Raw genomic sequence first — 14,816 nt, forward strand, 5'->3', positions numbered from 1 at the left:
AACAGCAAATCAATATAATAGAATTATTTCAAACTGAAGACTGGGATAATGATGCCTTAATCTTGCCCTTAAATACTGTTCTGAGCATATATAAGTACACCCCTCTCAAATCTCTCTTTTAAATTCATATTTCTAATAGGAAGCTATACAATATTATATATGTGCATATACATTAGATTAGTCAGTACTGAAGCCAAATCTGGTGCTTATCTAACAAAATAAGTTACGATAACTATCCAAAAACTAGTACAGCCAAATTTATGTTCTAGAAAAATATTAAATACAAATTTAAAAAGGGAAAAAAAATCAAGAGAGGCGAAAAAGGGAAAAATTTAGTTGAAATTTTGTAGGTTGTATTTTTTTTTTTTTTTGGTGATATTTTGCTTGAATTTTATTGTATTATCTTTTAATTTCTAAATATGATTTTAAATAAGTTTAATAAATCAATTTTGTTTAAATGCACCAAAAAACATTGTCTATATTCACTGAGAAATGGATACAAATATTAATTTTCAAAATGGGGTGTACTCAATTATGCTGAGCACTGTAATAATATTAAATAATAATAATAATAAATTATATTGTACAAGTAGATTACAGCAAAAACTGTTCATTTAAATGGTGGTGATATTACTGTGTTATGCATTTTTTAACTGAAAATGTAAATAATTACAAATCAGTTTCAATTAATTAATATTATTTTTGATAAAAATATTTGATGAGCATAAAAGATCACTTTTAAAAACATTAAAAAACATTTTAGTGGTAGTGTAACAATGTAAATATGAACATTAATATATTAACTAAGTAAATATAGATATTATCTATATTTGTTATTAAACCAATGATAATTATAACTAATACCTTATTATATATTATCTTAATTGTATAATTTATAATACATTTATTTGGTATAATTTACATTCTGAATTTAAAAATTAAACAGACTTGACACAAACTGTAATTACACATTACTAAAAAAAGATGAGCAGCACATGTGGATGCATATTATGCTTAGCTGTGTGATTTTAGCTTTTTAAAGATTGGCTTTTTTTTATTCACTTGTGTTCCATCCCTGCAGTTATATAATGTAAAATCATGCGCTGCTAATGTCAGGTCTGCATGCAGAAGTGTAGGTGGGATAATCACAGTACTTCATGTTCTTCAGAAAACAGACAGTTTTATAGCAACAATTGGAAAAGGAGCTTGAAGGCAGGGATAGTCTGACAGACAGGAGAAATAGGCTGAATAATGTGCTCTCCTCAAGTCTATTATAAGCTTTAAATTGGCCCCAGAGGGAGGCTTTAGGATGCACTGTGTTTTCTACCACTGTCACACATTTACTTACAGACCGGACACTCGACAGCTACCAGATGAAAATATGACCCCAAATTAACCCACATGCTCTTTGAACAACCACTGAAAGTTACTGACCTCCGCGAAAACCTCATTCATTGCTTTCAATTAGAGCAGTTTGGAAGCATCCCAAAGCTTGTTTTCTTCAGACACGGTGAATGCCTTTGAGCAGACACTATTTATCAGCAGAGATACTCTCTTTTCTGCCATCATTTTTGCCTTTATTGTGATAGGACAGTATACAGTTAAAGTCAAAATTATTAAAATAAAAAAATATATAAAATTATAAATATTTCCCAAATGATGTTTAAAAGAGCAAAGAAATTCTCACAGTATGTCTGATAATATTTTTTTTCTTCTGATGTAAGTCTTATTTGTTTAATTTTGACTAGAATAAAAGCAGTTTTAATAATCAAAAAAATGAAGGTCAATAATATTAGCCCCCTTAATCATTTTTTCCCCAATTGTCAACAGAACAAACCATCATTATACAATGACTTGCTTAATTACCCTAACTTTCCAAATAACCTAAATAAGCCATTAAAGTTTAGGCTGAATGCTATCTTGAAATATATCTAGTATAATATTATTTACTGTTATCATGACAAAGATAAAATAAATCAGTTATTAGAAATGAGTTATTAAAACTGTAATGTATTTAAAAATATTTCAAAACTTCTTTCCATTAAACAGAAACTGGGGAAAAATAAACAGGGGGACTAATAATTCTGACTTCAACTGTATTGAGGAAGTGAAGCTCTATAATATGTTGGCATTAACAGGCTGTATTTTAAATAAATCCATTTAAAAGGCATATTTACTTACTTTTGAGTAGTTTGTATTTTGATTAATCAAGTTATAATCAGATGTATTTGAAATTAAATACTCAGAGTATTCCAGCTTTTTATTTCTCTTGACAATAGCTGCCTGATATCTGCATATAATACATATTTTAGGAGTGCTTGTTATAAAAGTAGTCATTGTTTGTTGAGTCTAATGAGTTGATGTAATCTGCACAAATTTAGCACACATAATCAACTCTGGAGTCAATATGAATCTTAAATATCGCCGAATAAAGTATATGCATACAGACTTTTAATTTTGGTCAGCCAGCCCCAGGGCTTCAGGTGAATTCTCATTCAAAAAAGCCGAAATTAAGATCTGACTTCTTTAAGAAACTGTGATCTTCACTGCCTGACTGAGATACGATAAATGTGGGTATCAGACTAAGCAAGTAGCACTGCATTCAATTATATTTTTCGCACCATGTCTTAAAAATATGGAAATTATTTTTACCCCAGTTTCTTTAATGGAATTTCTGCGCTAACCTGCTGCTAATGACGCCACCTGCGTTACACGGTATTTTGTCTCTTTATACACTTTAACAACCAAATGTATGCTTAGGTCCTGATTATACTGTATCTGAATTACATTACAACCACAATGCTGTAACAGGAACCAAATGAAATTGAAAATAGTAACATAAAGCTCTCACCGGAAGTTCATCATTGGATGAAAAACACTAGCTGTGCATACAGCCCTTTGCTGAGAACTTGTCTCTCTTGCTGAGAACTGTCTCTAAGCAACACATAGAGCTGCGGTGGTTTGTTTGCTTTAAAGGAAACTACTCTCTGTAAAATGAGAAGAACCACATACAGTAGCAACAAATAAGCCAATCCTGCAGTTTTTAGCAGACCTTATTCTATCCTGCCTGTTTGTACTTTCTATAAGCCCACTGTTTGTTATTTCAAAGCAGTGTTTGATTCTGCCTCAAACAGCTGGCAGTGCAATATGAACTTAACTTCAGTTTTATTTATGCTTTAAAGCTACACTGAAAAAAATGTATCATTAGATTTACAAATTCATTTTCCTTCAGCTTTAGTCCCTTATTTATCAGGGGTCGGCACAGCGGAATGAACTACCAACTATTCCAGCATATGTTTCACCCAACGGATGCCGTACCAGCTGCAACCCAGTACTGAGAAACACCAATACACTCTCACATTTACATGTACACTAAGGCCAATTTAGTTTATCCAATACACTTATAGTGCTATATATACACTCACCGGCCACTTTATTAGGTACACCAATCCAACTGCTCATTAATATAAATTCATTAAATCAGCCAATCACATGGCAGCAACTCAATGCATTTAGGCATGTAGACATGGTCAAGACGATCTGCTGCAGTACAAACCGAGCATCAGAATGAGGAAGAAAGGGGATTTAAGTGACTTGGCATAGTTGTTGGTGCCAGACAGGCTAGTCTAAGTATTTCAAAAACTCCAGATCTACTGGGATTTTGACGCACAACCATCTTTAGGGTATACAGAGAATGGTCTGAAAAAGAGAAAATATCCAGTGAGCCGCAATTCTGTGGTCACAATTGGCTTGTTGATACCAGAGGTCAGAGGAGAATGGCCAGACTAGTTCGAGCTGATAGAAAGGCAACCGTATCTCAAATAACCACTCCTTACAATCGGGGTATGCGGAAGAGCATCTCTGAATGCACAACACATCCAACCTTGAGGCGGATGGGCTACAGCAGCAGAGGACCACACCGGGTCCCATTCCTGTCAGCTAAGAACAGGAAACTAAGGCTACAATAATGTCATAAAGCACGAATTATCTCAAGACTGGTTTCTTAAACATGACAATGGGTTCACGGATGTGGTGGAACGAGAGATTTACCACGTGGATGTGCAGCCGACAAATCTGCAGCAAATGCGGGATGCTATAATGCCAATATGGACCAAAATCTCTGAGGAATATTTCCAGTACCTTGTTGAACCTATTCCACAAAGGACTAAAACAGTTCTGATGGCAAAAGAGGGTCCAACCCAGGACTATTAAGGTGTACCTAATAAAGTGGCCAATGAGTGTATACCGATTTTGGGTATATACTATGGGGGAAACCAGAGCACCCAGAGGAAACCCACACGAACATGAGGAGAACATGCAAACTCCACACAAAAATGCCAACTGGTCCAGCCGGGGCTCGAACCAGTGACCTTCTTGGTGTGAGGAGAAAGTGCTAACCACTGAGCCACCATGCCACCCTAGTTTTACAAATAAAATTACAAAAAATAATAACTGGTTGCAATGTACTGCAAACAATTATACAATTATTTTAAAAAAAATACTTGTGTTGGTGAAAATGCTTGTAAACACAGTCAGTTACATTTTAAGCGTACATTAAAAAGCGGAGAAATAAAAAACAAGAGTATACACTCAACAAAATGACTGTTTTTAATGACTAAAATGACTAAAAACTACTTCTTTAAAAGGAGCTGAAGCAGCTCAAATCTTGAGTTTGGGAGATAACCTGATTGTTTTATGCTCAATCTACTTACATTTGTAAAAACTAAGTTAACTTAGTTCCTTTAAGTTGTTCTAACACAAATCAATTTTGTGGAACCCAGCATTTTTTACAGTGAATGATCCGCTCATTCATTTTAAAGTGGCAGCAGCCTACAAACCATTTTAAAATGACTTGTATTTTATCATTTTTGACCCATTTTGTGTCCGTCTATATCTACGAGCAAGATTCGAAAGCTCAAATACTGTATTTGACAAGCAGTTTGCTAAATCTCACACACTAGAAGAGACATCAAGCTGTTTGAGGATTTAAGTGTTGTGTGCCCAGTGGGAAGTGGTGCAGTCCAGCACGGCATGGCTTCTGCCCCTTTCCACACATCCAGAACTAATACAACAGACAAGCTGGCATTAGAGCATCAGACATCACTTACTGAGACATCCCTCTGCTCTGTTAGTCAGAGAGAGGGAGAAACAGACAGTGCGATGTCACATCACTTCCTTATGCTTGTCTTGCCCAGTTCTATTTTTAAGCAAGGTAGGTGTTCCTTCACACCACTTCTGCTTTCGTCCCGTTGTTCCTGTGTGGAGGGTGACGCTTCACTGCTTCTGCCCTGTTAGGGCTTCAGGAAGAGCCAAAAATAATTGGCTGTCCTCAAGCTCTCCCCTTTTCCCAGCAGCTGAGTGTGTCGGAAGAGAAAGGAGGGTTTGTGCCTTTACATGAGGGACAAAAGTCAAAGGGAAACGTTTAATCAGATTTGGTTGGAGTTGTCCATGTCTGATGCCCGAGTGAGTATCATAATGCATAAATGATCCGCCTGCCAGCTAGTGTTTGTTCATTTCCTAATTATACAAATGAAAGTACCTAAGTGTGAAATTAAAGAGATAGTTCAATCAAAAATGAAATGATCAAAAACTCACGCTTACATTGTTCATAACGAGTAAGATTTTCTTCAGGGCAGTTTAGTAGAGAAGTACTGTGTATATTTACTTCATTCAGTGTGGGAAATAAGTATTGAACATGTGACCATTTTCTCAGAAAACATATTTTTAAAGGTGCTGTTGGCTTGAAATTTTCAGCAGATGTTGGTAATCACCTAAGAAATCCACACATACAACATACAGTTGAAGTCAGAATTATTGGCCCCCTTAATTTATTTATTTTCTTTTTTCAATATTTCTCAAATTATTTTTAACAGAGCAAAGAAATTTTACACAGTATGTCTGATAATATTTTTTCTTCTGGAGAAAGTCTTATTTGTTTTATTTCGGCTAAAATAAAAGCAGTTTTAAATTTTTTTTATAATCATTTTAAGGTCAAAATTATTAGCCCCAATAAGCTATATATTTTTTCGATAGTCTACAGAACAAACCATAGTTATACAATAACTTGCCTAATTACCCTAATCTGCCTAGTTAACCTAATTAACCTAGTTAAGTCTTTAAATGTCACTAAGTTTTATGGAAGTGTCTTGAAAAATATCTAGTCAAATATTATTTTCTGTCATCATGGCAAAGAAAAAATTATTATCTCGGTTAAACAGAAATTGGGGAAAAAAATAAACAAGGGGGGTAATAATTCAGGGGGGCTAATAATTCTGACTTCAACTGTATGTTTAGTCACATTTTTAAATGCAACAGTTTAATAAATATAAACATAGATGTAATAAAATAACTTACAGTACTTATTTGTTTGTCTTCTTTCTTTCTTATTATTAATTTTTTATTTGGACAGAAACACATCTATAGCTTTTTTGAGGGGACTTCCTATAAGTGTTGTCATGATACTTAATTTCCGTACCAATAGATACTGTAATTTTAAAAACATCCATTTCAGTCACTTCTGTTAAGCAGGTGAACAAAATGGCAAATCAGTTGTTTTTCAGTAGCGATTGGTGATATCTTTTTTCGGGTAGTGTATATCACCAAACTATGACAGGAAACAATCTGATAATGACAGAAAAATTACCAAAAAAAGTTAAACAAACAAGCAAAAGACTTTTTTGTGATTAATGAGCCTTTTTGTCATATAGGGAACACAAAAATATATGTCTCCATAAGGTCAAAATTTACTAGTATTGCTATACTATGTTTTAGAACAGTGGTTCTCAAACTGTGGTACGTGTACCACTAGTGGTACGCGGGCTTCCTTCTAGTGGTACGCGGAGGAATGAAAAATGTCATGTACATGCTACATATATTTCAAAATGTATTAAAAATTATGTATATAATGTGCCATATATGACATATAGCCTATATTTCTGAGGTAATCTGCCACGTTTGTTTTACTGTGCAGAGTTATAGTTGCTTTACAGGGCCTACTGCGCTACTGTATTTCAATACTGCTCATTTTGGTGGTACTTGGAGAGACAATTTTTTTCTGAGGTGGTACTTAATGAAAAATTTTTGAGAACCACTGTTTTAGAAATATTCAGAAATTATGTCCTTCCAAACAAGCATCTGTATTGGCTTCTTTCTTAAATAAAACACAAGTAAACCCTAGAAAGTCTAGACCAGGGGTGCTCAATCCTGTTCCTGGAGATCTACCTTCCTGCAGATTTCAGTTGCTACCCATATCAAACACACCTGCCTGTAATTATCAAGTGGTGTCAGGTCCTAATTAATTGGTTCAGTTGTGTTTGATATGGGTAGCAACTGAAATCTGCAGGAGGGTAGATCTCCAGGAACAGGATTGAGCACCCCTGGTCTAGACTGTTTTGTCTTTTGTCTGTTGGTCACTATTCACCTTCAGTGAACAGAAGACACAGCTTTGGGAATTATTAAACACAACTCCTTTTGTTTTTCACCCAAGAAAGTCAATCATGCAGGTTTAGAATGACACGAGAGTGAGGAAATACTGACAGAATTTCATATTTGCCCAAATATCTCTTTAATGTTTCAGAGAGGGGGAAAAAACCAGTCCAGATGTTGCAGAGATCTGACATGTTTTCTCTCTATTCATCTTTTTCCTCGCTCTCTTCCTCTTTATCTCTCTCAGGTGACAGAGACAAGGTGCAAAAAGGTATGCACCTCCAAGTCGGATTTGCGCACCAATGACTTCAGCATCGTAGGTTCTCTGCCTCGAGACTTTGAACTCTCAAACTTTGACTGCTACGGCAAACCCATTGAAGTCGGCAGTGCTTTTAGCAAATCGCAAGCCAAGAACAACAAGAAGCCACCACCTCCTAAACCTGTCATCCCTTCAGCTGCCAAACGCATAGATCTGTATGCCCGTGCCCTCTTCCCTTTCTCCTTCCTTTTCTTTAATGTAATTTACTGGTCTGTGTATTTGTGATTGTGTAAATATCATCCTGCTTTGACTCAACTCACTTTTCCCTCATTCCAATCGTCTCGGTCTGTATCATTTATACCTCTGACATCAAACGGAGCAGTTTACGCCAGGGTACAGAACCAAACTTTGGGATGAAATATAGAATTGCTAAATGGAAGACATATTTTACAAATTAAAGAGATTGAAGTTATTGCCTAAAATGATTCATTTTCAGCTACTATATATTTAATTTATGCACAAACCCGAGAGTTATTATCTTGCATGTGGAAATGGAATATATGGATATTAATATATTGTATTTAAATGATATTATAGTATTTTTGACCTACAGATCAGCTGTTGAGATGATGCTGAAACATTTATACTGACAAACACTGCCATAAGAACTGTCTTTTGATGATGATTTTACTAATACAAGCATTCCAGAGATTACAAACAAGTGTAAAAAGCAGAATAAATAAAGCATCTTCTGTTCTTGTGAATTGAACACCAATAAATGGCCCAATGGCTCAGCTGACTTCATGGTCTTTGACTGTTTTTTCTTTTCTTTTTTAAATAGCTCGCTTAGGCTAATCATGTTCATTCATTTATTTTCCTTTGGCTTAATCCCTTATTTATCAAGGGTCGCCACAGCGGAATGAATTGCCAACTTATCCAGCATATTTTTTAAGCAGCGGATGCCCTTCAAGCCACAACCCAGTATTGGGAAACATCCATACACCATCACATTCACACATACACTACAGCCAAATTAATTAATCCAATTCACCTACTGTATAGTGCATGTATTTGGACAGTGGGAGAAACCGGAGCACCACTGTGCCACTTGCTAAACATGTTCCCAAATATAATTCTAGAAATGTATAAACAACATAGTTTGCATTGCTGGGTGGACTGCCATAAATACAAATTACATAATGAAACTGTAACTAACATAATCTAGATTATGTATTTTTATATAATGCAATGACTAAATTTCGGATTGCTTTTAGCTTTACTTTTTACCCTCATGTAGGAAAATCTCTGTATTATATGAACAATAGTTAATAATTATGAAAGTCTTCAAGGTCTGAGATATTTTTGTCAAGATTTTTACAATCCAAAATTGGCAAAGACACTTCTATATACTGTATAATGGAGCATTTCACAACTCATGAGTTTCACAACCATGTTACATTCCTTCTCCCAGGGCCGTCCATATATCGACGATGATATTTAGCCGAACCATATTGGTGTTTCATAACATCTAATGTTATTCGAGGTGGGTCATTAGCCCAATGCTCAACCCCCAACCTGGAGGACCAGGACATACACTACTGACAATTTAGCTTACCCAATTCATCTAGCGCAAGTCTTTTAAATTGTGGGTCGGAGCACCTAGAGAAAACCCATGCAAACACGAGGAGAACATGCAAACTCCACACATAAATGCCAACTAATTCTTATTGGCGGCGCAATAGCCTATTGATTAGCGCTTGACTTATGGTACAGTAGCATTTCAGGGCGTACCGAGTTTGAATCCCGGCTTGAGAACATTTCCCGTCCCCACCCCTTCACTCCCATATCACTTCCTGTCTAAAATTACTGTTCAATCCATTTAATAAAGGCTATAAGGCCAAAAATAAATCTTTAAAAAAAAGCCAACTGACAAAACCGGGGCTTGAACCGGCAACCTTCTTGCAGTGAGGCAACAGTGCTAACCACTGTATCACCATGCCGCCCACATTTTCTAATTACTAGGACTCCAGATTCAATGCTATAAGATACTACCCAGCACTAAAGCTTTGTGAATAAAAAGTGATTAATGCTTAAATACAATCTTAAAGGTGCAGTACGTGATTGTCTTCAGAAACATGTTTTCTTGTGCCAGTTGAAAGTCTCTTCACATTCCAATAGTAATGATTAAAGTAAATTATCTAAATGTATTTACATCTATTCTTTATATTCTAGCTAAGGCGTAAAACTAAAAAATGTTCATCCAATTAAATATTGTTGGACTGAAAAATAACTTGATTACGACAGGTATCTCAAACTGTCAACAAATTTAAATTTACATTTCAGCACAGCCTTTTTAAGCAGACAGATGTCACTCGCGCGCACCTGTGAAATAAAACAAATAAGACTTTCTCCTGAAGAAAAAATATTATAGGACATACTGTGAAAAATGCCTTGCTCTGTTAAATATCATTTGGGAAATATTTAAAAAAAGAGCAGGAAATATAAATCATTATTTTTGGTAATGTGAGTCACTGACCTAAGACACACAATACACAGCTGTCTGGGAGTCTGTGTCCGACCTGTTCCAGCGCCCAACCCAAGCTCCAGTATTCATTATACTGTGAAATATAGGCTTGCAGATTGACCTACGAATGTCTTTGCACTAGTTGGAAATATGAAATCTGTCTGGAATGTAATGAAGCGTGCTAAATGGAGAATGCCCCAGCCCTCACATTCACACAACAAATAGGCCATGTCAATAAATCCAAAAGAGAAAACCTGGGAGCTGTTTACATAAAAAGGGAAGGGCAGGAAGAAATCGTCTTGAACCTGACCGCATTTCTTCCCACATATTATCCTTTGTGTTTTATACACAAGAGTTGCAGAGCATGTGTCCAGTGGTTAGTTAGTTGCTATGGCAACAGACACTGAGACAGCTACTGCGTGATTTTGCTGATATATTTCACTGTCTCACAGGGTCGACTGTGTCTGGAGTCGGGTCTGCTTCAGGCACAACACTGCATGTGAAAAGAGGAAGAAATAACAGTTATCAATATATTTTACCAGTTGATTGATCTGTTGACTGATTAAGTTAAGAATCACACACATTAAATTTGCAAATAAGACATTATTTCCTTATGGTGGCTTGAGAAATCAACCGTTTTGCTACACACAGTATACTTTTTCTTCTTAGACTATTTTAAGAATGCATCTCCTCCTAGACCGTTCATACTACAACCAACAAACTAACTCCAAACCTCCAAACTATACTGAATTAAGGTGCTCTATCTTTTCCAACTGATCCGTCTAATGATTTACCCAAATCTGTTCCGTAAAATTCAGAAAACTCCCATTGACTTAACATTGGACCTAACTTTCTGATCTCATAACTTTGCGCCAGACTGTCATATAGACTTAAGGTTGGGCTCATTTAACTCAGACTACCAATCTGCCAATCACTGATGACTTACTAGCCACACCCTAGCAACCACTTACAGCACCCTAGCAACTGTCTCATAGACTTCTATTGTAAAAAAAACTGCCATTGACTTTACATTGGACACACTAGTCATAACATACCAATTCATACTAGACAACGGCCTAGAACACCATAGCAACTCCCTAGCAACACTTTAGTAACCGCTTAGCAACTAATCAGAACACCCTGGCAACGACCCAAAACACCTTAGCAACCACCAAGGAACATCTTAGAAACCATAGTAACCACCTAGCAACACCTTAGCAATCGCCTAGCAACAGCTTAGCAACCACTCAGAACACCTTAGCAACCACCAAGAACACTCTACCAACCATATAGCAATGCCTTACCAACCACACAGAACAACACAGCAACTGACTAGTATCACCTTAGCAACCACCTAGCAACACCTTAGCAACCACTCAGCATAACCTAGCAACCACTCAGAGCACCCTAGCAACTTCCTAGCAACCACCTAGCAACGCCTTAGCAACCACTTAGCTTAACCAAGCAACTGTCTAGCAACACCCTAGCAATACCTTAGCAACCACTCAGAATAACCTTGCAACCACTCAGAACACCCTAGCAACTTCCTATCAACACCTTAACAACTACCTCAAACACCCAAGCAACCGCCTAACAACACCTTAGCAAGCACTCAGAACACCTTAGCAACCATTTAGTAACACATTAGCAAACACTCATAACCACCTAGCAAGAAACATACCAGTCCCTATTAGAAACACACTAACCTATATGTACTTTTCTATGTGTGCCGACTCAAATTCTTAAAAACTCAATTATTTAAACTTTTAAACTACTTTGAACTTTCAGGCGAGGTTTTCTCAAGCCACCATAAAGTTTGTCTACAAAGTTTACTTTTCTAGTTAAATATGTTCTAGTTTGGATACATTTTTTAGCACAAAAAATCTGAACATGGATCAAGTGAGGATTCTGAATGAGGGGATGTTTTTTTTTATCACTCTTTAATTCTGAAAAAGTATATTGCAAACAACAAATAACACTGCAGACAAAAATAAACGTCAAATAATATTTGTTTTAATAGATCAAAGTAAAAAGTGGTTGGAATATTGTATGAAAGTCCTGCTGAAGTGAAGATTTATTAATATGTATGTATTAAAAACTATGTATTAAACTTGAAATCTAGACATAAATTAATAACGTGTTGGGAAAAAACACTTAAAGTGTATTTGAGATGTTTTCATTCCAATAAAAGCTGTTTTTGCCTCCAGTGTCTCACCTTTAGATATCTTTAAAACATTAGATTCAGACTGCTGGAGGAAATCATCTCAGTCAGTGCTTTCCCTATGAAACCTTCATCTGGATATGCTTTTGATTAGGCATTATGTATTTTAGGAAGCCCACTTTAACTTAAACTTGAAAGCCTCAGACTTCAAAATATTAAGATGCACTATAGAGCCCCCTAGGGGTACAGCCTATGAACTTGCTCACTAAAGAGACATAAATGAAGTAAAGATCAGTAACTGTGCAGTGTACAGACCATTTTGAGAATTGTAAACAATAACAATGATCATAACAAGCATTTCCTGTTTTACATTTTTAATTTCCCTAGCTTCAGAGATTCCAAAAAATGCCACGTATTGATAAACAATCCAATGGCAGATGTTTTAATGTAAAGTTATCATTGAATTGCCTCTTGCTACAGTTATGAAATAGTGTGACAACAAGCAGGAAATGCTTATGGGACATGACTACATTGAAATGGTCGGCCAAAGTTGGCCCATGGTAATCTTTGATTTGGCCCACCATCCCATCTGAAGAGAGAGAGAATAATGGGCATGGTTTTGAGACTGTAGTTTCTAATTAAATGTCATTTTTGTTTGTTTGTTTTATTGATAGTCCCCAAAATCTAATGAAAGTTTAATGTTTCGATTAAATAAATTTTCTTAAATGCACATACTGTCACCTGATGGATAGAGTACAATAGAGATATCATTGAGCAAATGGAGACAACAGCTGATTCTGCTTGTTTAGTGTATTCAACTCCACTGTAAAATGTGATTGTGTTTTTTTATTGTAATACGTTAAGATAAAAAGGTTATACTGCATTAGTTTATACGATTTTAAGTAAAATTTTCTATTTATTTTGAAATATTAAGAAATTAATTAGTTATAGCAACTTTAATGTAATATAGTAATATAGTATATTTACCTTCGGCTCTTTAGTTTGGGATAGTTTGGGCACCCCTGGTATAGAAGTCATGGGAATACATGTGAAAGTGCTAAAAAAAATCTAAGAAATATAGAAGTACGTCAATAAGTTTTCATTTTGCATTTTTTTGTTGTTAGGATGACACAAGTTTAATAAGTTAAAAGTTTCAGCTGATCTGACTTGATGTATAAAACCGCTCATCAAAGTCAAGATGACTCTGACTAGGTCAATCAAATAAAAGAAGGTGGGGCTCAACTCTTTACCTATACCAAACTCCAATGCAACAGTTCAAACTTTAAGGGAATGGGGTATACGCACATAGACATTTTCAATTTCAGTCAGCCTTAGGGCTTCCGGTTAATTGTTATTCCATACAAAATTCGCCGCTTTTAAGATCTGATTTCTTTAAAAACAACTTTCTGGCTGAGGTACGATATAAAGTTGTTATCAGACCAAACAAGAAGCACTCCATTCAATTATATTTTTTCACACCATGTCTTTGAAATATGTCAATTAATTTTACCCCAGTCTTTCATCTCTCTTTACACTTTAACAAACAAATGGATGCTTAAGTCTGTTTAACTGAATGTATTGTAATTACATTACAACATCAATGCGGTAAAAGGAACCATATGAAAGTGAAAATAGTCACATAAAGCTCTCACCGGAACTTCATCATTGGCTGAAAAACATTGTGCATATAGCCCATTAAAAAGAATGAGGTAAGATGTAGCTATGTGGCTAATTATTTGACAAATTTTATACACGTTTTAAAGAAAAACAGTCAACATTCTGTGGTATTCTACCGGACGTTTTATCAAATTTGTTAGCGAGTAGTCTACTGAATAATCATATTTTGCGTAATTCATAACTAAACAATGTTTATAACCTAATACTCACACATTAATTTCTATATACGTAATGTAATAATGTTAAACTAATGTTCTCTTTCTACAGGAGCTATGAACATTATTTTCTTTTGCAAGTATACTGTATGTTTTGTTTTGCCTGTAGCCATTGAGTGGGCTATATGCACACATACTTTTAATTCCAGTCAGCCAGTCCCAGGGCTTCCAGTTAATTGTCATCCCATACAAAATCGCTGCATTTAAGATCTGATTTCTTAAAAAAAAACTGTGATCTTCACTGCCTGACTGAGATGTGATATAAAGTGGCTATCAGACCAAACAAGAAGCACTGCATTCAATTATATTTTTCCATGCCATGTCCTTATAATATGAATATTAGTCTGCTGCTAATGACGGTGTCTGGGTTTAAATGGTCTTTCGTCTCTTTTTACGCTTTAACAATGCTTAAGTCTATTTAGCAGATTATATTTGAATTACATTACAACATCTATGAATTACATTACAACATCTATGTAGTAAAATGAACATTATGAAATTGAAAATAGTCACATAAACTTATCACTGGAAGATTATCATTGGCTGAAAAACACT

The 14,816-nt window shown here is 35.4% G+C and overlaps 2 protein-coding genes across 9 annotated transcripts in view; one reads left to right on the top strand and one right to left on the bottom strand.

Annotated features, from left to right (window-relative positions):
• glrbb (glycine receptor, beta b) overlaps positions 1-8,483 on the top strand; it is a 42,928-nt gene extending 34,445 nt beyond the window's left edge. For 2 of the 3 annotated variants that reach the window (XR_012389476.1, XM_073921337.1), the window contains one exon: positions 7,673-8,483. Coding sequence is in view for 2 of the 3 variants with exons in the window: in XM_073921337.1 (XP_073777438.1) it covers positions 7,673-7,969 (297 nt within the window). In the remaining variant the exon portion in view is untranslated. 3 annotated transcript variants of the gene reach the window in all.
• Positions 1-14,816, bottom strand: part of pdgfc (platelet derived growth factor c) — a 298,659-nt gene that overhangs the window by 164,744 nt on the left and 119,099 nt on the right. The window lies entirely within an intron of this gene.

Source organism: Danio rerio, chromosome 14 (assembly GCF_049306965.1).
Source record: "Danio rerio strain Tuebingen ecotype United States chromosome 14, GRCz12tu, whole genome shotgun sequence".
Taxonomy (NCBI): Eukaryota; Metazoa; Chordata; class Actinopteri; order Cypriniformes; family Danionidae; genus Danio; species Danio rerio.